This window comes from Mobula hypostoma, chromosome 15 (genome assembly GCF_963921235.1).
Source record: "Mobula hypostoma chromosome 15, sMobHyp1.1, whole genome shotgun sequence".
Taxonomy (NCBI): domain Eukaryota; kingdom Metazoa; phylum Chordata; class Chondrichthyes; order Myliobatiformes; family Myliobatidae; genus Mobula; species Mobula hypostoma.
In genome coordinates this window covers 59,106,636-59,133,006 of record NC_086111.1, presented here as the reverse complement: position 1 = coordinate 59,133,006, position 26,371 = coordinate 59,106,636, and the positions used below count along the sequence as shown (strand labels likewise).

General features: G+C 39.4%; 1 protein-coding gene across 5 annotated transcripts in view; it reads right to left on the bottom strand.

The window, feature by feature from the left end:
• The window catches only part of iqsec1b (IQ motif and Sec7 domain ArfGEF 1b), a 518,432-nt gene that overhangs the window by 25,550 nt on the left and 466,511 nt on the right, over nucleotides 1-26,371 (bottom strand). For all 5 annotated transcript variants that reach the window (XM_063068138.1, XM_063068134.1, XM_063068137.1 and 2 more), the window contains 4 exons: nucleotides 22,098-22,259; nucleotides 17,258-17,380; nucleotides 12,528-12,694; nucleotides 9,001-9,140 (listed from right to left, as the gene is read on the bottom strand). In XM_063068138.1, coding sequence (XP_062924208.1) covers nucleotides 9,001-9,140; nucleotides 12,528-12,694; nucleotides 17,258-17,380; nucleotides 22,098-22,259 — 592 coding nt within the window. The remainder of the gene's footprint in view (nucleotides 1-9,000; nucleotides 9,141-12,527; nucleotides 12,695-17,257; nucleotides 17,381-22,097; nucleotides 22,260-26,371) is intronic.

The window sequence follows — 26,371 nt, the reverse complement described above, 5'->3', positions numbered from 1 at the left end:
TATCTATTAAGGCAGGGAAAGGATGGTAGGGTGATGGAACCGTGGTTGTCAAGAGATGTGGAATATTTAAATAAGAGGAAGATAGAAACATAGGAATTAGGAATCAAGGGTCAGACAGTGCTCCAGAGTGTTCCAAGATAGCCAAGAAGGAGCTTAAGAATGGACTTAGGAGAGCAAAGGGACACGAGAAGGCCTTGGCAGGTAGGATTGAGAAAATGAAGAACAGACAGATGACTAGTGTGAGGGTAGGACTGATCAGGGATAGAAGAGGAGTCAGAGGAAGTAGGGGAGGTCCTTAATGAATACGCAGCTTCAGTACTCATCAGTTAGAGGTACCTTAATGAAAGTTAAGATAGTGTAAAACAGGTTGATATACTGGAACATGTTGATGTTAAGAAAGAGGATGTGCTGGAACATTTGAAGCTTTCTGAGATTAGGATAGATAAGTCCCTGGTACCAGACGGGATATATCACAGGTTACTATGGAAAGTGAGGGAAGAGATTGCTGTGCCTTTGGTGATGGTCTTTGCATCCTCACTGGCCACAGGAGTAGTACCAAAAAATCGGATGGTGGTATATGTTACCCTTTTGTTCAGGAAAGCTAATAGAGATAACCCTGGGAACTACAGACCAGTGAGTCTTAGGTCACTGGTGGGCAAACTAATGCAGAGCATTCTTGGAGGCAGGAGTTATAAGCACTTGGAGAAGCATTATCTAATTAAGGATAGTCAGCATGGCTTTGTGAAGGGCAGGTTGTGCCTCATGAGCCTGACTGAATTCTTTGAGGGAGAGATAAAACAGATTGATGAAGGTAGAACAGTTGATGTGGTGTAAATGGATTTTGGTAAGGTGTATGCTCATTCAGAAATTCAGGAGGCATGCGATCCAAGGAAACTTGGCTGATGGATTCAGAATTGGCTTGCCCACAGAAGGCAGGGAGTAGCAGCAGATGGTGCATATTTTGACTGGAGGTCAGTGACTAATGGTGTTGCGCAGGGATCTGTACTGGGACCCCCTACTCTTTGTGATATTTATAAATGACTTGGATGAGGAAGTAGCAGGGTGGGTTAGTAAGTATGCAGATGAAGTGAAGGTTGTGGTGGTATGGATAGTGAAGAAGGTTGTCATAGTTACAACTGGTCATTGACAGCATGCAGAGCTAGGCTGAGAAGTGGCAGAAGGAGTTCAATCTGAAAAAGTGTGAAGTCCTGCACTTTGGAAGGTCAAATTTGAAGGCAGAGTACAGAGTTAGTGTCAGGATTCTTAGTATTGCAGAAGCATGAGGGATTTTGGGATCTACATCCAGAGATCTCTCAAAGTTACTGTGCAAGTTAGATATCTATTTAGTGACACAGGACGAAGTGCCTTTCAGGGCCTCGAGTTGCTCAGCGCAACCCCTGACAAACTCGATGAACCCTAACCTAATTATGGGCAATTTATAATGACCAATGAACCTAACGTGTACATCTTTAGACCGTGGGAGGAAACTGGAGCAGCCTGAGAAAATCCACGCATTCCATGGGGAAGATGTACAGACTCCTTACAGAATGCCACCAGAATTGAATTCTGAAGTCCCCAAGGTATAATAGCATCGTGCTAAACGCTATGTTACTGTGGTGCCCTAAGTTGCCAAGGTGGTTAAAAAGGCATATGGTGTGTTGGCCTTCATTAGTGAAGGGTTGAGTTGAACAGCCATGAGGTAACATTGGAGTTCTATAGAAGTCTAATTAGGCCACACTTAGAGGTTTGTGTTTACTTCTGGTAGCCTCATTATAAGAAAGTTGTGGAAACTTTAGAGAGGGTGCAGAGGAGATTTACCAGGATGCTGTCATGTTTTATGAGGATAAGTGAGTGAGCTAGGGCTTTTCTCTTTAGAACAAAGGAGGATGAGGGGTGACTTGATATGTGTATAAGAGACAGAGTAGATCAAGACTTTTTCCCCATAGTGGAAATAGGTAATACTAAGGGGCATTGTTTTACAGTGATTGGAGGAAAATATAAGGGTGTCCCCAAGGTAAGGTCTTTTTTTACACAGAGAGTGCTGCCAGGGGTATAGTAGAGGCAAATACATTGGGGACATTAATGAGACTCTTCAATAATCACATGGAGGAAAGAAAAATAGAGGGCTATGTTGGAGTAAACTGTTAGATTGACCTTAAAGTAGGTTAAAATGTCAGAACAACAATGTTGGACAAAGGGCCTATATTGTGCTATAATAAGTTCTATTTTCTATGCTGAAAACATGATATGACCATTTTGAAATAAAAATTGTTATGGAGCAGTTGCTTGATGTTCTACTGATACACATCATTCTGATGGGAACATATATAATTGTGCAATTTTCACTTGCAATGCATCAGAGCACTGTCATGTACCAATTAGCTGGACGGCCCACCACTTTCCTCACAGAGTAATTGTGGATAAACAATAATTGCTGTGCTGCCTGTATTATCTAGCTCAAAGAACAGATATGCAAGCACCAATGCTTGGATGTGATGTGGAGCTACCATATGAAGAGGACCATTAATGTAGTGAGTAGGATGTGGAAGTTTACTGAAGATCTCCTAAATGAGAGCCTAGTCTTGAAATGGTTTTGAGCAGAAATTTCTGCTTCCCCAAGACTTTGATCTTTAACTACAGCAGTTCAGAGTGTACTTCTTCAATGTTAGGTACACTGAATAGCAATGCAGCACAACACGCAACTGACCGCGTTAATCTTGATGATCCTTGTGGGCTGTTTTACAAGATTCCCCAGTTCTGCTTCAAGCTAACATATTGAACAACTGCATGTATAAGCTGCAGCAATTTGAAATTTGTTCTTATTCTCAGAGTTCTTTATTCAGCTCATTGTTCAGATTTTGCTAGCATTGTTCCGATACATAAATCATCTGCATCACAGCTGTCTTAACGACAACATGTACAAATTGAAAAAAGTTGTAAAGTCACATAGCAGCTAAATTAGATACAATTTCTGCAGACTTCAAATCAAAATGAAGCCTGTGTCCATTTTGAGAAAGGGAATAATGGCATTTGAAAAGATATGCAAAATACATTGGAGGGATAAAGAACAGACACCATCCAAGTTCTTAACTATTTTTAAATGTTCCATTGAAATGCCACAGCCAAAGCAATAGATGAATCAGTGTACAGGATTCTAGATTTAAGTGTTTTTTTTCTAATTTTCTATGTATTATAAATTTGATGAGACAGTAGGTCTTTTTTAGGTGTTACTGAACCAGAAATAGGCTGGAATCACACTTGAATCATACTGTTCCATTCAATTTACAAATCACATTATTTTGATAGGTTGCTGCGAAGTTTCTCAAATTCAAGCTTTCAAACATGTGTCTCCCCTTGGAGTTCTTATTCTCATTAACTCTTTTACTAGAAATTAATGTAGTTTCTATACATAAACATGATAATGTTGTTGCTGAGTAATTAGTGCCAAAAATGAACAAATTAAATGTTTAATTTATCATCAACATTAAACAGACACAGGTTGACTATTATAGATCTACCAAACACACAGGCTATAGTAACAAGTACTTATGCAGTTATCGCTAACAGTAACTGTGAATTACTCTTGTCATTAAAACCCATTTAAATCAAGGAAGAAAATCTGCCAATATCATGCAGTCCGGCTTACAGGCCCAAACCCACCAATGAGGTTGACAGTTTACTGTTTCTTTAATTCAAGAGCAACAGGAATAAAAAAAAACACCCTCACTTTCATTTTGAGTAATGTCTTCATCCTTTAAATAAATTAACAAAAATAAAAGGACATAATGTAATTTATTGAAGAGTTCCTTCAACTGTGTCAAGTTAGCAATTCTATTTTAGAGCCATACGGCCTGTAAACTGCATTTTCTGCATGAAACATAAATTTACGTCCTTAAGTATTTTTACAACATTAAAATCTCCACATACTTATTATTGCAACAGTTCAATTATTGGCAATAAAAAAATCTTCTAAAGATATTTACAAGGGAAAATCTGCAGATGCTGGAAATCCAAGCAACACACACAAAATGCTGGAGGAACTCAGCAGGTCAGGCAGCATCAATAGAATAAACAGTCTACATTTCAGCCCAAGACCCTTCATCTAAATAATCTAAAATGTTCTTTTCTCAAGGACCTACTTAATGTCACTGGGATAATGAATGAGTACATAAACTATTATCTGTTGGAATGTGACTTCCATATTCCAGATCCCTTCTGTTTTCCAGTAAAGGAACAACTGGAACTAACCTAGCAAAGACTGCGATGCAGGGAAATCCAAATTACCATTAAAAGATCTCCAAACTATTTTAAACCAAATCTAAAATTTAAAGTGTGTATTTGCATACTATAATTTTATAACACATAAGTTAATCATACCACAGTTACTTAATCATACTGTCATAAAGCAGACAGCATACTTACTACTTAGAGTATAGCTTATCAATAGGAATTATTCATCAAAATTGTAGCACTGCAGTTGCAATGCCTAATTCAAATAGCCAACTGTCTTTCACACAAAAAATATTTTCAGAAACATATCAATTCCAGAAAATAGACTGTTATAATCAGAATATTTTGGGATAAATGAGTCAACACTAATGTACCCCACTAAAACAGTTACTGTACAGTTAGTGTTACACTACCACACCCACACTTTGATATGTCTGATTATCTGGCTGTACTTCTACTCCCGAGTATAGGTAGAGACTGAAGACTGCAGCACCAGTCGTAAGAACTAAGAAGGTATGGACCAGGGAGGCACAGGATCGCTTACAGGACTGCTTTGAATCAGCAGACTAGATTGTACCTGTCGTAAGAACTAAGAAGGTATGGATCAGGGAGGCACAGGGGTGCTTACAGGACTGCTTTGAATCAGTAGACTGGACTGTATTCAGGGAGTCATCTTTGAGTCTGGATGAGTATGCCAAAGTTGTCACCGACTTCATTAAAACCTGTGTGGATGAGTGTGTGCCCACAAAAACTTACTGTACATTCTCAAACCAAAAGCTGTGGATGAACCAGGAGGCAAGTAGTCTGCCGAGGTCAAGATCTGTGACATTTAAGTCTGGTGACTGAAGTCTGTATAAGAAAAACCAGGTATGACTCGTGGAGGGCTATCTCAAGAGCCAGTAAACAATTCTGAGCGAGATTGGAGGCGACATTGGATGGACGTCAACTCTGGCAGGGTGTGCAGGCCATTACTTCCTACAAAGTGAAACCCTACATCATGAATGGCAGTGATGCTGCACTACCAGATGAGCTGAATGCCTATTATGCTCACTTTGAAAGGGAGAATAAAACCACAACTGTGAGGATCCCTGTAGCATCCGGTGATCCTATGATCTCTGTCTCAGAGGCCAAGGTCAGGTTGTCTTTCAAGAGGGTGAAACCTTGCAAGGCAACAGGGCCCAGTGAAGTACCTGGTAAGGCTCTGAAACCTGTGCCAATCAACTGGTGGGGGTATTCACAGACATCTTCAATTTCTCATTGCTATGGACAGAAGTTTCCAACTGCTTCAAAAGGATAACAATTATACCTGTGCCCAAGAAGTGCAGAGTGAGCTGCCTTAATGACTATCGTCCAGTAGCACCCATATTTACAGTGATGAAATACTTTGAGAAATTGGTCCTGGCTAGAATCAACACCTCTCTCAGGAATGTCTTGGACCCACTGCAATTTGCCTATCGCCACAATAGGTCCAGAGCAGACATGATCTCAATGGCTCGCCATGTGGCCTTGGATCACTAGGACAATGCAAATACCTATCTCAGGATCCTAATTTTTAACATTTAACACCATCATTCCTGCAGTCCTGATCAGAAAGCTACAGAACCTAGGCTCTGTAGCTCCTAACCGGAAGGTCACAATCTATGTAGATGAGAAATAATATCCCTACTTCACTGACAATCAACACTGGCGCACTACAGGAGTGTATGCTTAGCCCACTGCTCTACTCTCTATACCAGTGACTGTGTGGCTAGGCATAGCTCAAGTGGCACCTGTATAACTTGCAGATGATACAACCATCGTTGGCAGAATTTCAGATGGTGACGCAAGGGCATACAGGAATGAGATATACCAGTTAGGTGGTGGTGTCACAACAACAACTTTGCACTCAGTGTAAGCAAGACCAAAGAGCTGATTGTGGACTTCAGAAAGGGCAAGATGAGGGAACACAAACCAGTTCTCACAGAAGGATCAGAGGTGGAGAGTGTGAGCAGTTTCAAGTTCCTGAGTGCCAATATCTCTGAGGAACCAACCTGGACGCAACATATTGATGCAGCCATGAAGAAGGCAAGACAGCAGTTATATTTCATTCAGAGTTTGAGGAGATTTGGGATGACAACTAAAACACTCGAAAACTTCTACAAATTGTCAGTGGAGAGCATTCTGACTGGCTGCATTACCATCTGGTATGAGGTGGAGGAGCTCCTGCACAAGATCGAAGTAAGTTGCAGAAACTTGTAAAATTAGTCAGCTCCATCATGGGCACTAGCCTCCGTAGTATCCAAGACATTGTCAAAGAGCAGTGCCTTAGGAAGGCGGTGTCCATCGTTCAGGACCCCCACCACCCAGGACAAGCCCTCTTTTCATTGTTACTGTCGGAAATAAGGTACAGATGCCTGAAGACAACACAAAATGATTCAGGGACAGCTTCTTCCCCTCTGCCATCCAGTTACTAAATGGACATTGGACCTATGGACACTACCCCAGTACTTTTTAATTTCTTTTTTTTAATGCACGACTTATTTTAACAACTATTTAACAAACACATATATACTTAATGTAACTCAGTTTCTTTTTTTCTATATTTATTTATCTATCATGTATTTCATTGTACTGCTGCTGTAAAGTTAACAAATTTCATAACATATATCGTAATATTAAACCTGATTTTGAATATTCAAAGCAATACACACAAAATGCTGGAGGAAATCAGCAGGTCGGGCAGCATCTATGGAAATGAATAAACGGTCCATATTTCTGGCCGAGACCCTTCTTCAGGTCTGGAAAGGAAGGGGGAAGACGCCAAAATAAAAAGGTGGGGGGGGGGGAGAGGAGGGGTAGGGGGTGGCTAGAAGGTAATAGCTGAAACCAGGAGGGTAGGAAAGATAAAGTGGTGGAATGGAAGGAATCTGATAGGAGAGGAGAGAGGACTACAGGAGACAGGAAAGGGGAAGGGAAAAATCGATATCCATGACATCAGCTTGGTGGCTACCCAGATGGAATGTAAGGTGTTGCTTATCCACCCTGAGGGTGGCCTCATCATGATAAAAGAGGACGCCAAGGACTGAAATGTCAGAATGGGAATGGGAATTCAAATGTTTGGCCACCAGGAAGCTGTTTTTGGCAGATTGAGCAGAGGTTCTCGATGAAGCAGTCCCTCAACTTACAACAGGCCTCACCAATGTAGATGAGGCTGCATTGAGAACACCAGACACAACAGACAACCAGAGCAGATTCACAGGTGAAGTGTTGCCTGACCTAGAAGGACAGTTTGGAGCACTGAATAGAGGGATAAGTGCTCAGAGGGAGATTAGTGGGGAGGGACCAATGGACAAGGGAATCACAGAGGAAGCAATTCCTATGGAAAGCGGGGGTGGGGGAGGGGAGATAAAGATATGTATGGTGGTAGGATCCCTAGGAGGTCAGAAGTTGCGGAGAATGAAGTGTTGAATGTGGATGCTCATGCAGTGGTAGGTAAGAACAAGAGGAAATCTATCACTGTTAAGGCGGCAGGAACATGGGGTGAATATAGATGTTCGGTAAATGGAGGAGATGTGGGTGAGGGCAGCATCAATGGTGCAGGAAGGGAAACTCCGTTCTTTGAAGGAGGAGACATCTCTGATGTCCTGGAAAGGAAAGTTGTATCTTGGGAACAGATGTGGTGGAAACAAAGGAACTGAGAAAATGGAATAGCATTTTTACAGGAGACAGGGTGGGAAGAGGTATAGCCAAGAGAACTGAATTGGTAGTTTTATAAAAGATGTCAGTTGATAGTTTTTCTCTGGAAATGGAGACTGAGAGATTGAGAAAGGGGAGGGAGGGCTGCCTGGCGGCTCAACGACATCAGCGCCAGACCCCGGAGTGGAGGTTCCCCAGTTCGAAACTAGTTGGGTCCACTCCCGAGTACGCTTTCCAACCGTGCCGGGTTGAGTGTCGAGATCGCAACTCGACCTCGTAAAATAAAGGGAAAATACTGTGAAAATGTCTGTGTGAGGAGTGGCGAGCCACACAGTCTCTCTCTCGCATCGCGCCTTGTAAAAAGACATCATCACGGACGCATGCACGGACATGCAAATGCGCAGACCCACACGCACAGACTTGTACGCATGCAGGCACACACCAAAAAAAAATGAAAGGGGAGGGAGGTGTCAGACATGGACTGAGTGTATTTAAGGGCAGAGTGGATGATTAACGAGCTCAGCATGAGTGCATGAAGCAGCATCAATGCAGCCGTCAATGTAGTGGAGGAAGAAGAGCACTATTGCAGTAGGCTTGGAACATGACTATTCTACTTAGCCATGCCCATGGCTTGCCCTCAAATCTGGAGAAAGTGGGAGGAGCCGAAGGAAAAATTGTTGAACGGAAGAACAAGTTCTGTCAGATAGGGTGGTGGTGGAGAGGAACTAATTAGCTCTTTTATTGAGAAAGAAGCAGAGAGCCTTAAGGCCTTCTTGATGGAGGATAGAAATGTATGGGGACTGTACATCCATGGTGACAATGAGGCTCTCAGGGCCAGAGAATTGAAAGCTAGTTAAGAGATCGACAGTGTTAGAGAAATGTTACCAATGTAGGATGGAAGGAACTGAATCAAGGGGATAGGATGGAGCCAAGGTATGAGGGCACGAGTTCAGTGGGGCAGGAGCAGGCAGAAACAATGGGCCTATCTGGACAAAGTATTTTCTTTTGAAAAGCCAGATCTGAATAGTTATCCAAAATTCAAAATTACTCAAAACAGAATTATATATTTCACAATTTTAAGACATTGGATCTTACTGGTTTCTTTCCAACAATCAATTTCTCGACTTTCTGGACTTGGGACACATGATCCTCATTGGTCTTGAGTTCCCTTTTGCGGATTCGTTCATAAATTCCTATTAGTGTTTCTCGAGGGATGTCTTCTCCATCATCCACCCCTGCAAGTTACAGCAATCCTCATTAGTCTCTTATTAACAGTTATCTATTCTATTTTTCTCACATCTATCAGCTCTTCCACGCTTCAAAAGCAACAGTGAATATTTCATAAAGATCAGAATTTTGTGCATAGTGGAATTTTAAAGTGGTTCAGAAGTTTCTCAATTTACTCCAGGTATATGCTATTTTTTAATCTGCATAGAATTATAATAGTTGAGTATTCTATTGATGCCTTTAGCAAAAGAAAATTGTCACACATTTGTTAAGACCATGCATGATAGGCTTGCTAACCAAACCCACCATCTGTCAAGCCAAGTAAATTTTTATTTTCTCCAAACACGGACATCAACTGAACTGACCATCCCCTCAATGTGCCTTGACAACCTATGACAACTCAACAGTAAATAAAGTAAAAAAAAGTCAAATAAACATACGCAGCATGTATGAAAAGTCAAAAAAATAAAACTTTCTGATTTGGAGTTCGTATCTTTCAAGCTGCAAAGGTTCCACTGCATTACCAACTCTCAGCAATTAAGGTTATTAATAATTCATGAAACACACAGCAATGCAAAAATCATTCAGTTCTCTTTTTAAAATGTTATCCAATTAATGCCACTTCCCTGATCATTCCCAGTGGCTTTAAAATTTCCAATTCATATATTTAGGATTATATTGACTAAAGTTATTAATATTCAACATTATCTGTTCGACAGCTTGCACAAGGTAGTAACATGAATACTGGTATTCGTTTAAAACTTTTGTATGTTTCTATTCCATGATATGTTCCAAACAAGGTGTAATTTCAATGTATTTATTTTATAAACAACATGCCCCTAAAATATTAAATTATAGCTACTTTTAAATTTTATGTGTTTTTCTTCTTCTTCACTCTTACAACAAAGATAAACATTTTGATCTGCAGGTAGCACATGCCTTGTAGTTGAGTGTTATGGATAGCCTATTTTCTACAAATTTCTTCTGCAAGCATTCGATTACCTGTCTTTGAGCAAAAAATTCCACCTGATTAAATTTTATTTGCTTCAGGTAACTCCCAGATCAGTTACAGTGGGAGGTAAACCCCTATTTGCACCCTATTTTTTTATTGCCTGCTACCTGCATTGCCCCACCCCCACCTTTCATTAACTCTCTTCACCCCGGGCTGCTTTTCCCTCACTAATACCAGTTATGCCATCATCCATATCCATTTATCTTATTAAAGGCCACTAGGAGGATCCAGTTTTATCACCACTATTCTCATTTCATTTATCTTGCAAATACTTCCAAACTTTTATAACATGTTTAGTAATGTTAATGGCAGGAATATAGAAACAGAAGTAGACCATGCTTGACCCTATTCAGTGAGATATGGCTACTCTGTAATCCAACTCACAAACCTGCCTTTATCTAGTATCTCCTAATGTTTCTTGCTATAAGAAAACTGATCAGTTGTCCCAAACTCTTATCACTTCCTGCACATAAAAATACTCACTAAATTAATTTAAAAAGAACTGGCCCCAATACACCATTAGAAATTGCTTATTTACAGTAATACTTGTATTACTGGTTCAGTTTGTAACTCTCGCCTCTGTCATGTGGATGTGGGTCTAAGACCCTTATCACAGAGCGGTGCATAAAAAAATCTAGGCTCTAGTTCCTGTCCAACACTGACACTGATAATATACAAAGGCCAACCCACCCTCTCTGGTCGATGCAAACTATCCCAAAGCAGCAATTCAAAGAATAGCAAGGAATTTATATCGAGCACCTGGACCAATATTTACCTTTCAAATCAACATAAATAAAATATATTTCCTGATCATTGAAATTCTGTCAATGTTAGGAGATGGGTGAGTGCAATTTGGTTATTGTTCTTTTCATCAAAAATACTGCACAGAGCCCTGGGATGTCCTGGAAGTATTGAAAGGAACAACATAAATGCAAGTCCCTCTCTCTCTATCTAACTTGCCTTGACTTCTGTAATTTCCCTCTTTTGGAAGCTCATAAATAAATATCACAGATACTTCTCTGATCACTCTTTGAATACATCAGTTAAAAGAAAAGTTGTTCATTAGTTTGGACTTGTACACTACAATTTCATTTGTAGACAATTTCAAAGTCTGTCCCGAGCCTTTGTGGCCCATCAGGCTGGTGCATGTGCAGGTTTCTGTGGCGTGAAGCGACTGAGAGTACGAGACTCCCCTCCGGATAGGACACCAGTCTATCGCGAGGTTAACCCCCATTTTCAGCTGGGTGGACCGGAGCAGTGTGTGGTTAAGTGCCTTGCTCAAAGGCACAGCACGCTACCTTGGCCGAGACTCGAACCCACAACCTTCAGATCATGAGCCCAATGCCTAACCACTTGGCCACGCACCACACAAATCTGTCAAGATCTGCAGTAGGAGGAATGGTTGATCGTTTCCTAGTTTTTCCTCTATTAATTCTTCTTTAAAACAAGTAAGATGGAAACAGAAACATACAGGTAATGTTTATCATTTGCTCTGGATTTCAGAATCTTTAATTCTCCTATCTACTCTGTATATTTAAATGCACTCAGCTGAAACATTGCATAAGCAGGTGTGGTAAACCAAAATTTTAAAACCATCTTTCAAGTAAAAGAGATAAAAAGCTATGTTTAAACATCAAGGGCCTATGTGACGCTGGAGGTGATTAATGCTATTACATACTGAATATTTTCCATTGCCCAGCAGGAGAATTGTAAATCCAACACTTACTTAAATTTCAACACTTCAATGCTTTTTCTCCATTTGTATCCATTGTGCTAATAGCTAAACACTTTCAAAGTGCTGTCATAATGTTCTTTTAAATTGGATTCTAAAAATGAGGGTACACATTTATGCTGCTAAATTAATTAATTACACTTAGTGACAGGATTATACACCTCAGTTTAAATAGATTTACAACTCTGCTGCTGGGCAATGGAGAATATACAGTTTATAACACCATTAATTGGAGAACCAGTTTACCGACTCCCAGAATCTACATTTAACAAAGGTTTGAAAGGCAGATAATAGTTACTTATTGAATTATTTTTGGCTCCTAATTATGTTTATTGATACTACAGACAAAAATGTAATCATTGCTTCATTATTTGGAAATAATTTCCTCACTAAAATTACCGTATGCTTCTTTTATTTCTCTAATATAACGAATGTGCATGTTATTTATGTAACTTTGAAATTATTTTTTATAGCGTGAATTATCAGTTTAAGTGTCTAATGGATTTTGTATTCAAGCCAATCACAGCTGTTCTGGAATTTAACACAAAATCTCTTCATAGTAATGGATGAAATTAATTTCAGAAAAAATATACTAATATAGCCAGTTCAAGAAAATAAAAATTCAAACAAAGGCACCTCAATGTCACTAACCTCTCAAGTTTTTGACAAAGTCCTCCAGTTTCATTTTACGTTCTGGTTTCACATTAGGGCTATACATGTCTGTATTCAGCAAAATTATTGCAAAGGCTAGGATAAAGATTGTATCAGGATTTCGGAACTGTCGCACAACTCCAGAATTGCAGATACAGTAACGTTGGCTACAATAGAAGGATTGAAATACAGTTTATTCTGTGAAGTCACTACATAACATAATATCGGTAACAACTACAAAAGAAATTATTTGTGATCAACTGTGAACAAAGATTTACAAGTAATCATCTGTTAATGCATTAGAAAAACATTTGATGCAATACCGACAAAAATGTTGTGCAGACAAGAAATGTGTAATGAAACCATTAACCAATTTGCACACTTTCCCATGCTTGTCCAAATGCCACCAAAGGTCAGTGAATATTCGTTTCTGTGAAATTTTCCACGTTTCCTCACAATGTAAGAGGCAGCAGACTGAGCTTTCCCATCACTTCACTAGTTTTTCCTGTAGTTGTCTCCTCACATCCCTATAAAATCTCCTCACTTCTTACACTTACACAAGGGAAATTTTACATAGACCTGTGAGCCTAACAATCTGCACATTTTTGTGATGCGGGTGAAGAGTAGAGCACGCATGGACCAGAGTTTGGATCACTGCTAAATTCTGGATCCCTGTTTGCATTCCATTTCCCAGTATCACCTTCCAGAGTCGACAGAGACAAGACGACAAATTTTCCAACAAGCTCTCGAGGACATTCTGCTTGTTAGAGAGAGCAATGCTGGGAACCACAGAACAAAGAAGCAAAGTGAAGGAAGTTCACATGATCACCATCTGGAAAGAGCAGAGCTGAGGCATCTTTATAAGTATGCATTCTGACCATCAGCAATAGTACAAACAAAATAAGGGTATCAGGCAATGGCCTTCCAGCAAAGGACTGCCTGATTAGAACAGCATGACCAAGCATCAAAAGGAGAGAAAATGTTTTGTTTACCCAGTTCCAGGATGAGTGACAACTTGAAATGATTGACCTGAAATGGCACTGAGGAGATGGATTTGGCTTGTAGGCAAGTATGTTCAGGTAAAAACTTAGCTTGGTCAAGCTATGTAAAATCACTGCTAGTGTCAAAAACATGGACATATTCTGTCCAGCACACAACACAATTATGCACGCAGTAAGCATGCCTGAAGTAATTTTATTCATCGGCTCCAAGTCACACAGAAATGCCATTAATGTTGCCGAGGCAACCATTCAGCAAAACTGCATCCGCTTGGATTGGTTTATTATTGTCACGATTACCTAGGTAAGGCTTCTCTTTCATGCTGTTCATACAGATCTATGTGTTGCACAGTGCAATGTTAAACAATAACAGAGGCAGAATAAAGTGTAACAGGAAATCAGTGCAGGTAAACAATAAGGTGCAACATCATAACAAGGTAGATTGTGAGTTCAAAAAATCCTAGGGAACCATTTCATATTCCTATATCAGCAGGGTAGAAGCTGTTTAAAGATTCAAATATTAGTGTTATTGACCACATGTACATTGAAAACAATACAGTGAAATGCGTCATTTACATCAAATCAACAAGGATGCAGTAGAGCAGCCCGTCATGTTTCTGATGCCAACATAGTATGCCCATAACTTACTAACTATAACTGTACGTTTTTGGAATGTGAGAGGAAACTGGAGCACCCGGAGGAACCTCAAGCGGTCACAAGAAGATGCAAACTCCTTATAGGCAGTGGTGAGAATTGAACCCCGATTGGTAATGGCTGGCTCTGTAAAGCAATGCAGTAATCACTATGATACCATGCCCGCCCCCCAAACCTGGTGCTTTCAGGCTTTTGTATCTTCTGCCCAATGGAAGAGGGGAGAAGAGAGAGTGAATTGTCGAATGGAACATAAAGGTTCAAAGGTTCATTTATTATCGAAGTATACAACCCAAAATACTAAGTGTTTGCACATAAAGTCTATAAACCTGTTTAAAAAGCAAAAATTGCCTAGTTTAAAGTGTATTGAGTCATTTCCAGCAGAGGTCTTTTAATCGGGATATCTTGTCACCTACAGGGAATTCAATTTAATGGCGGCTGCTGCTGGTTGCAGGGTTTGATCTCATATGCAATTATAGTTTCCTCCATAGATGGAGGTAATGGCACCCCCTTTTACTCCCTATGCCTGCAACTGCCATGAAGTGATCTCTTTAAAAGTGCTAATCCACTTTCCAAGAGACTTAAAATGGCATGCAGTATTTATCTTTCAAGCAGCTGCAATGTGCGAATTGTACAGGTCAAGAGAAGTAAACCACGTTAGTAACTTCTTAAATCAAGGATGTTCCAATTTTGTAGCTTCTTTTTGAAAAAAGACTTTTTTTCAGTGTTAGTTCAGTCTACAGACAGAGAATACTGAAAGTTTGATTGCTAGGCAACACTAGCCAATGCATAATAACTGCAGATAGCAACATAGATTTCCTAGAAAAGAGGCCTTAAATCTCATATGCAACCACATACAGAAACTTATATCCACCACCAGTTAGTAAATTGCTAAAAGTTTTATTTGAAAACTGACACTTCTAGATCGGAAAAGATATAAATTCATTAAGTTCAAAGAACTTTCTGAAACTCAGCAAGATTTCATGACCAAATTGTAATACGGTTCTATCTATGTTTCAGTATGATATCAGGGAGATTTTGTGTAGTTTTACACAAATGGTTAAACTAAACAACCAACAACTGAGGCTGATTATACATGCAAAAATATCTCAATGAGAGAGACTGGTTGAAGACACTCAAGTCTTGTTCAATTTTTGCTCAGTATACCCTGGTCTATGCAGATACAGCACATGATCTTCTTCAAAAGATTCTCAGTTGCACTGAGGCACACAAAGCCTTTATTTGCATTTGACATGGTGGAAAACTGATGTACTGAAGTCCTTTTCCACGACTTCAAGACAAAGCTAAAGAAAGAACTTCAGAAAAAGGAACATAGAAGGCAAGAAAAAATACAGCAGAATGATTGGTTGACGCTCATTGAAGCAGTTCCTAATTCAAGTAACACTATCTCTCTCAGTGATGACTACCCGGCACACAGCTAGAATACATCCCAAGACTTATGTGTGAAGTTGGCGGTCCAAAGCCCTTTAGTAAACTTGACCTGTCCAACACACATGATCAGCTCAATATTAACAAAGATGCAATGCTGCTTAATGAATAATACTCATAAAGGCTGATCTGCAAACTCAAAGCTGCAAGAAGTCAAGTAGTTTCCAAATTATTTCCAAGTCACTGTGGACAAGATAATGGAATACATCGTCTCTGTAATAAAAAAAAAAGACATATTGTTCACCAATACAATTCAGGAAGAAATGTTGAGTATGCTCAAGCATACTTCATAATCAAAACAAAGCAAGTATTCTTTACTTCATATTTACAGGGCAGATAAAAATGGATGGAAACTTATCAAGGATACAAACATAACTTAATACCTGAAGGTTACAGAACCTAGGTACTTCCAGGGTAAGCTGCAGTATTATGCTAGGTTCTTATCAAACTTGACTACCAACTGGTTTGCTAAAACAGTCCATATGAGATCATAGCTGTGAATTCTGTGACCCAAGAGGGACACAAACCATGCTGACACCTCCAAGAAGGTCCCAAAAAGATCATTGAAGTAGTTAAACTTGTAGATGTGTTGATGTAATAAATTTTGTTTCTTTTTCTGCTTTTTCATTTCTAACCATAAAAGCAAGAACAGAAGCACTGCAGAGCTGAAGATGGCATTGTCAAGTGGCCTGTACTGACAGCAGAAAGCAGCTGAAAGTAACACATCAAATAATCAGCTACATTCTGCTTAGGCCCCTGAGTTCTCAGGTATTTCCTAGCGTACTTCTACCTATGGCTCTACCAGGAACTGAACTTAACACAGGTAACATACAACATATAATCAAATGAACTGCAAAGACTTCAAATTTACAATAACATTATACAACAGACATTGATCAAATATAATCTAAATTTATAGGGCTATTCAAATGATGAAAGAGGAAACATTAAATGGCCCTTTTGATCATCATACAATATAAATATCCCACTGCAATTTAAAAAAGCATCAATTAAATAATATATTCTCAAGATGAATTATTTGCAGACTGATATATTTATAAAGATGTGAAGGAGAAAATGTTCATTAACTTTTCATAGGGAATGGTTTGATCCTATTAATAAATAATAATCCAAGTGATTAATAATCAGTTCTTATTTATTTTAAGTAACCACTAGAATTTCAATATTAAACCTCAATATATTTGAATAAAGTGGGCACCAATAGCTTTGTTTTATATTTGTATAGTGGAACTACTGTTCTGCTAAAATACATTGGTGCTGACTAATGGAACAAAGCAAACACAATTTAAAGTTCCACGTTGCAGGGAGCTTTGGAGAAACCTTTTGGACTCTTTGGGTGAAGTTTTTGCTTGGAACTGTAAGTCATACTGTCCCCATACTCATACTCTTTTCTGCAACGCTCCAGACGGCTCTTCACAGATGGTAAAAGATAAACCAGTGCAAAATACTTTCTTTAAAAAATCTTTAAAAATAGTTTACTAAGTTCCTTGTGTAAATGGCATATTCTTTCAGAACTTCTTGCTGCATGACAACAGTTTACCCCTTAGAATCAAACTCTATTGCACAGTTGATTGCCTCTGCGATGATGCCTATCATCTGAGAGCTGTGTACCTGAAAGCTTCAATAAGACGCTCTACTTTCTGAGCTTCGCCTTGGACCCGAATGTGTGCTTGAAACTTTCTGAGTGCTTCATCCAATTCCATTCCTGAAAAATCCATCTCATCAACTACACAGCTGAAATAAAAATCATAGCATGGTATGTTTCTCTTAAAATATATTCTGGCATTTATAGTGCAACAAAACTTTAATAAAGAACTAAGATCTTATAATATATTTCATATTATAAAATAACTTGAAATCAAGTTACAAATTGTAAAGCTACTTTGGAAGATCAACAAAACTGTTCATTATAATGGTACAAGGAATAATCAAGACAATTGATTAACAAGCAGTGGTAGCAGCCATAAGATTTTGACCTGCCATCTTTTTTTCCTTAGATTTGCCATTGAATGGTTTTGCCATTGAAACAAAACCATTCACTTCTCACCAATTAAGTGTCACAGAACCATTGCTGTCTTTCCACTTTGACTGTTTCAGCTGCTACTATTAACAAAGAACACTGAAACAGTGTTGAGAAAAGGCACAAACTTTTAATATTATCTTTGTGTTGGCCTTACAGACTTTTTATGTATGTATTTGACCTATTGAAAAAGTTCCACAAAATATTTGCTATAATTGATAAATAGTAATATAGTTTTTTATATTAAAAACTAGCTAAAATAACTAATTCTTCTTGCCACCTTTATAGGATTGATGAAAATCTGTAAATTTAGCACAAATTTAGTTCTAGAAATCTACTAAATGTGAAACTGAACCAAGGAGTCCAGATAATATTTTGGATATTGGGTTAGAAATAGATCATGACAAATGTACAAGAATAAAGATTTCATTCAAAAAATATCTCACAATACCAATCTAAAGTGATTTTACATAACCACAATTTTTTTTAAGTTTATTAAAAAAAATTAATTTTACAGGATTAAATAAGAACAAATGATCAATACTAAAGTTAGAGAGAAGTGGCTTGGCTTTTTAACATTGGGTTCATACTGACTGCATCTTATATTACTATTGTGTATATTGCTCACTCTTTCAGATTATGCTAAATTAAGGCAAGGGTAGTGACGGTCAATTCTGATAAGGTAGCAGTTGTTTCAAAATAATTCACTTGAACAACAACATTTATATAGAAGAGAATTCCAACAGGCTAGAATGCTAAATTCTGTTTCCTGTCATAAGACAGAAACTGCTGGAGATATTCAGCAAAGCAGACAACATTCATGGAAAGAAAAACAGAAGGAATATTTCAATACCTTCCATTATGAAGTCTTGTCAGAACTTGATTCAGATTGATTTTACTGAGTAAATTCTGTATGTTTCTTAATGTATATTGAACTCAAAGCTGCATAATCTCTTTTTTGCATATAACAAGAAAGGAAGTTTTTGCAATAAAATAATTAATACATACTAGGATTGATGTAACTAATAAATTGTTTTCACATACGTTGCAGATATGACAGTGAGCATGCATCCTCTGTGTATACACATTTGAGAGGGCGTCAAAGAGGTGAGGGTAGTGAGTGGTGTCAGTAGGGGTGGGGCATGGAGAGGAGAGCAAAGAGAGTCTAGGGGAGGGGAGAATGAGAGTGTCTAGGGAATGGTTAAGGAAGTTCTACAGATCGCTGATCTTTTTGCGTAAACTTTGGCAAAATACATCTATGCCTTAATCATAAATTGTGCTTCAAGTATTTGGGATGTTTGTCATTGCTAAGTCAGTTATAACTTATTTTCTGATCTATTAAGGTAAAACTGCACACCACGGGCATTGTAACTACAGATTAATCCTGCTGTATGAGTTTGGTTATAGTAAGCAGATCAAGTTAATCTAAGGGTGTGTACTCAGGTATCCAAGAGAAGGGTATAAAGGTAGGAGTTGTGCAAATAACCTTTTGTTATTGCATAACTTTTATTTTTAATAAACCACATTAGTAGGGTATAGCTCTTTTGTATAGTCTAACATTTATCCCTACTACATCAGGAAGTTAAAGTTGGAAGAGAATTGATGACAGCTTCAATCAGCTATTAACAATGATATGGAATTATGTTAGTCTCTTACATCACCAAGTTATAATACTATTCAAACTGAGAGAGGATTTCAGTTGAGAGCTTTCTTTGGCATTGATTTCAAGAGAATAAAAAACTTAAATTATAACAATGCAGTAAACATTTGCAGATCTTTAATGTTTATAATATACTTCAAACATGTAATTCTCAACAGCAGTGAGCCTAATTGGAAAACACAATTAAGAATTAAAGGTGATGAAAACAAAATGCAAAAAAATGCAAAATCTATGATTTAGGTTTGTCTCGTACAAAGATTGGTCAAGCTTTTCAAAGAGCCTTAGGCAGACACATTACAAATTCATTAATTTGTCAAGAATATATTTTTCTTGCAAGATCAATATTCTACCCAAATTTCAGATCCTGTCATTTTAGCTCATCAATCTAGCCTCGTTAATTTCAACTCAATCAACCAACTCTCAATTACTAGAAAGATGATGCAATGAATTTGTCAACTGTGCTTTTAAGAAACATTTAAAAATAGCCTGTTCAGCATGTTAGATTTTGCAAGAATCACTTTACTCCAGATATCTGCACAGATTTGGTCCAAACATCAGAAAATTCCAGAGTGACTGGCAATGAAGCAATCAGCAGATTAATATTAGTCACAGGGAATCAAGGAGAAAGCTCACCACTTGCTTTAGCCACAACTATATATAATCACAAAGCAATAAAAACATAAGGATAGACAGCAAGAGTAATCCAATCACCTTCAAATGCCTACCCCTAGTTGGACATCAACTTGGATATAGGTCCCACATCTCTTTGTCAAATACTTGGAACACCCAATGTATCAACATTTTTATAGCTCTATTTCAAGGTATGCAAAAGTTCAAGTTCAAGTTTATTGTCATCTGACTGTACATCCATACAACCAATGAAACAACATTCCTCTGGTCCAAGGAGAGTAATAAAAGATCTCACACAGTACATTAAACAAAAATATAAATCAAAATGCATGTAGTGCATGGCACAGGTAAACAGTGAACTGTAACAGATCTCTGTCCAAGTGACAAGACCTTGATAATGGCAGGGTAGTCATTACTCTCACAGCTTGAAGGAAAAAGATGTTACTCAGTCAGGCAGTCCTAGTCCTGATGCTATTGTACCTCCTTCCTGATGGTGGTAGGTCAAAAAGATTGTGAGATGGGTGTAGGGATCTTCAACAATGCTTTGGGCCCTTCAGATACAATGCTCCCGGTAAATGTCACAAGTAGTGGGGAAGGAGACCCTGATGATACTTTCAGTGGTTTTGACAATCCTCTGTGAGGTCTTGTGGTCAATGCCTTGCAACGTCACAATGAACAGCCAGAGAGGAGGCATCTCGAAGGTCCTCAATTGCCTCTGAAAGTGTAGTCACTGCTGTGCCTTTTTGACTATTGAGCAGGTGTTATGAGTCCAGGTTATGTGCACACTAAGGAAGTTTGTACTCTTCACTCTCCACAGCAGAGCTACTGATGTCCACTGGAGAGTGGTTGTCTGCGGCTTTCTGAAATCCACAATCATCTACATAGAACATAGAATAGTACAGCACAGTACAGGCCCTTCGGCCCATAATGTTGTGCCCACCCTCAAACCCTGCCTCCCATATAAGCCTCCACCTTAAATTCCTCCATATACCTGTCTAGTAGTCTCTTAAACTTCACTAGTGTATCTGTCTCCACCACTGACTCAGGCAGTGCATTCCACGCACCAACCACTCTCAGAGTAAAAAACCTTCCTCTAATATCCTCCTTGAACTTCCCACCCCTTACCTTAAAGCCACGTCCTCTTGTATTGAGCAGTGGTGCCCTGGGGAAGAGGCACGTCTTGTCCACGTAGAGACTCAGGTTGGTGTTCTCACACTATTTGACAAGCCTCTCTACCTCCTCTCTGTATTCTGACCCATCATTGTTGCTGATGAAGCCAACCACTTTTGTATCATCTGCCAACTTGATGATGTGGGTTAAGTTGGATCTGGCAGTGCAGTCATGAGTCAGCAGCAGGCTAAGCTCACTGAGCACTGTGGGTCACCAGTGCTCAGTGTGACGGAGTTTGAGATGTTGTTGCCAGGTCGGACTGACTGGGGTCTTTCTGTCAAGAAGTCCAAGATCCTGTATGGGGAGGAGTGTTAAGTCCCAATGTGGGAAGTTTACTCATGGGACGATGGTGTTGAATGCCAAGCTGAAGTTGATGAACAACCTCCTGGCATATGAAACATCATGTTCTAGGTGAGACAAGACCAAGTGGAAGACCGAGGCTATGGAATTATTGGTGCACCGGTTTGCGGGGTAGACATACTAGAAAGGGTCCAATTTAGCTGGAAGGTGGGATTTTATACTATCTATTACCAGCCGCACAAAGCAGTTCATGGTGGTTGAAGTCAGTGCCATTGGGTGGTAATCATTTAGGACCGTTCCCATCGCTCTCTTGGGCACCAGAATAATGGTGGCTGCCTTGAAGCCTGCAGGGACAGGGGACTGTTTCAAAGAAATATTTCAAAAAAGTTAAACAAGGTCTATCAGGTACTGATGGAAAACTATTGTGTGCTGTGTGATATTCTGATTGAGATAATAAACTGAAGTCCATATGGCTGTATTATATCTATAAGCAGTTCTACAAAATTGTTCCAGGGAGCAAGGGAACTCTCCCAAGTCATGATCAAGATTCCATACCCAAATTCCACACAAAAGTTACTTGGAACTTGAGTTTATCACGCAACATAGAAATACATGTGAGATCAGGTATTTTCAAACTGGGCAAAATTCACAAATCTTTGTACAACACTTACTCAAGAACATCTCGGTTGAACTGTTTCTGACGATTGCCCAAAAACTCGCCAATCATCTGCCTGCTAAGGCCTTTTCTCTGCAGAAGGAAGTGTGCAACACCAACAGGAGTATCAGGAACAAATCCACGTTCTATCAAGTACTGTATACCTTTCTCGGGCTTCCTATGTAAAAAAAAAAAGAAAAGTTGAGTTAGAGGTTAAGATACATTGTGTGCTCAAGTGTCTAGAAAGAAAAGAAACTACTTGAAAAATTGTATATTTATAGTGTGGAATTTGTAGATACTCGCACAGTGTTTATACTTGACTAAAGTCATGAGCGGAGAAAAATGAATCAGCCTCAGGAAAGACACAACTTCTTTCATGCAGATCCTTTGAGACAGCAAATAACCTGTAGAAAATTCAGGCTGTACCGCCACACCTGATTTTCCTTGCAAGGATATAATTCACGAGTGCCAATATCACAGAAATTCCACCTATGATTAATTCTAGGGGTAGTACTAAGCATCAATTGAAAATGCAGAACAACAATTTTCACATTTCCAGAAGGATACAATCTCCTCTTCTTGACAATCAATGGCATTATTGTCACCAAGTTTTCAATGGTCTATCTCCTGGTGAAGAAACTGATAAGAAGTTTAACTAGATCATTTACACAGAAACTTTGGCTAAGTAAGGCAAATCAGGAGCTGGGTATACTGCTGGGCAGGACTTGCTTCCCCACCCACCAAATGTTAGCAATCATCCAGGGACGTGAAGAAATCCCCTCCACCTGTTTGCATGAATGTAGTTTCAACAGCTTCATTATCACCTGACCAGCATCAAATCCTCCAGTTTTTAAGCAAAGTTTCTTTTCACTATACGCATTCCGGGAGCTGCAGTGTATACAGCAAAGAAATACTATTAGCCCCACATGATCTAACTTGAAAGCAAAGCTTTATTCTCCTAGATGGCATGGGGTTAAAATCTTGAAGCACTCTGCCTAAAACCACTGTGAGGACACCTTCACCACGACACAGTACTCTGCTATGATTCCATAGCAATGAGCGTTAATACTAATTTGGTGTTTGATTATCATATCCATACATGAATTTGAAAATGTATCTTGTTACATTTTTTGAAATTTCAACTAACTGACAGAATGCACTGCTCTTCTGTCCCTTATTTTCATTAAGCAGGATTGAGCTGCCTGTTCAAGATAAGTCAATTCTGAATTGGATATTCTGAATTTCCTGAAATCACTATTAAATTCAATATTTTCAGACCTCACATCTTATGCTCTTGTTGGGGAGATGAAAGTGGAGGAAATTATTCTTTTATATACTACTAATATATCACTATATACATACATCAACAGAACAAACAAAAATGAACTATTTCTGGCAGGCTGAACAGATGCCTTGCATTAACAAGAGAAAATCTACAGTTGCTGGAAATCCAAGGAACACACACAAAATGTTGGAGGTGCTCAGCAGGCCAGGCAGCATCTATGGAAAAGAGTACAGTCAATGTTTCAGGCCGAGACCCTTCATCAGGACTGGAGAAAAAAAAAGATGAGGAGTCAGATTAAGAAGCTGGAGAGGGGAGAAAGAAGCACAAGGTGATGGGTGAAACCTGGGGTGGGGGGGGGGAGGGTGAAGAAGAGAGCTGGGAAGTTGTTTTTACATGCTTGAAGAAAAAGATATTAATTTATACACTTGAAGAATGCCCATTGTTGAATGAATTTTCTGACCCTTCATTCTACCAATCACACATTTTTCCCTAACTGACAAAGACTCTTTCTCAAGCCACTTGCTATCCTGCTTCATAGCTAACTAGTATGATGTGTATGACAACAGTGTGATGTAAAGACTAATTCTTAAATATCTCTTTGTTTTCTTGCACAACATGACCATCTTAAAAAGGAAGAAACAGAAATCAGATTAGAAATGATGCACACTGGATTTTATAAACCAAAAAACAACGCTGCTCTTCTAATTTGAATACACTGATGAATGCTATGGTATATTAGCAATATAATCAGATTCACAATCACAATCAGGTTTAATACCACCAGCATATGTCATGGAATTTGCTGTTTTGCAGCAGCAGTACATTGTAATATATAATAATAAAATAAACTATAAATTACAGTAAGTCTGTAAATTAAAACATTTAAATAAGTAGCACAAAAAGAGAGGTAGTGTTCATGGTCCGTTCAGAAATCTGACGGTGGATTGTAACTGCATTAATATGTTAAGCCCAGAATACAGCTTCAGAGATGTTGACGTCGAGGAACTTGAAACTGCTCACCTTTTCCACTACTGATGTTGGAGGGGAAGAAGCTGTTCCTGAAACTTTGTTTTCAAGCACCTCTACCTCCTCCTTGATGCTAGCAAAGAGAAGAGGACATGACCTGAATGACGCGGGTCCTTATTGATGGAACCACCCTCCTGAGGCAGCTATTTTTGAAGGTGTCCTCAGTGCTGGGGAGGCTCATGCCCATGATGGATCTGGCTGAGTTTACAACTTTCTGCAGCATTTTCTGATCCTGTGCTCTGGCCCCTCCATACCCGATTGTGGTGCAACCAATTAGAATGCTCTCCATGGTAATCTGCAAACATTTGTAGAAGCCTTTGATGACATACCAAGTCTCCGCTCAATATACTGATAGATCTTCAGAGATGTTGACATCCAGAAACTTGAAATTGATCATCCTTTCCACTGCTGATCCCTCGATGAAGACTGGGGTGTGTTCCCTTGACTTCCCCTTCCTGTAGTCCACAATCAATTCTTTGGTCTTACTGACGTTGAGTGTAAGGATGTTGTTGTGACATCACTCAACCAGCCATCTATCTCACTCCTGTACGCCTCCTCATCATCATCTGAAATTCTACCAACAATAGTTGTGTCATTGGCAAATTGATAGTATGAGCTGTGCCCAGCTACACAGTCGTTAAGACAGAATAGATCGGTGGGTAAGTGCACATTTTGAGGTGCGCTAGTGTTGATCATCAGCAAAGAGGATATGTTATTTCCAATCTGCACATACTGTGGTCTTCTGGTAAAGAAAGCAAGGATCCAGTTGCAGAGCGAGGTACTGAGGCCCAGATTAGAACTGAGGGCATGATTCAAAGGCTCAGATGTCAGAGAAATGTATACAATATACCTCCTGAAATGCTTTTTCTTCGCAACCATCCACAAAAACCGAGTATCCCAAAGAATGAATGACAGTTAAACGTTAGTACCCTGAAGTCCCCCCCGCCCAGCTCCCCTCTCCCACGCGTAAGCAACAGCGAGCAACAATCCCCCTCCCCCCACCAGCAAAAAAAAAGCATCGACTCCACCACTGAGCACTCAAGCATGAGCAAAGCAATAGCAAAGCCAAAGTCTTGCAGTTACCCCAAAGACTTCGCATTTCACCCGGTATTCGACATACCGTAGGTTCTCTCTCTCCCTAATATGGGAGAAAAAGGTGTCTCCATTTTCCCAGTGAGCAGGGAGACATAACAAACAACTTGCTGGTTTACGATGTTAAATGTCTGTTATGTCACTTTTTTTGAGCTTTGTGCCTGAAGATCGCAAAGATCCTGGGTCTCCAGGCATACAGCTGTAGATACTTCGACTCCTCTGACGACGTACGGGTCATTACACCGACCCTCGACCCACCCGTCTCCAGAGCCCCTAGATCCCAGGCTTTCAAATCCAAGCTGGACTCTTAGGCCGAGCTTTTGGTGTGCCGAACAACAGCCAATTATGGAACCCTGAGAGTGGGTCCCAATCCCACAAAGAACCATGGTCAGCGTGTAAGTCTGGGTCAGGGTCTTCAAAAGAACCCTGAAAGGGAAAAATAGAGATACGAAGATGGAAATAGAGCTGTTTCCAAAGATGCAAGCAAAGGAGTTGCTGTTAGGCGTCATTAACTCTCCTAAGCTCCGCCTCCAGATTGTGTTCAAAGCTGACCGGTAATCAATAAACAGCAGCCTGACATAGGTATTGCTATTATCCAAGTAATCCAAGGCCAAGTGAAGAGCCAGTGAGATTGCAGATGCTGTAGAACTATTATGGTGATATCCAAATTGCAGCAGGTCCAGGTCCCTGCTTAGGCAGGAGTTGATTCTGGCCATGACCAACGACTCAAAGCCTTTCACAAGTCGTAACTGGACTTCCTATATGGTTATCATCACCAACCTTGAATGCCACAGATCTAGCCCTCAGCAGGCTATGAATCTCTAGGTTCAACCACGGCTTTTGACTTGGGCAAGTCCAGTATGTTTAGTTATTTATTTATTGAGATA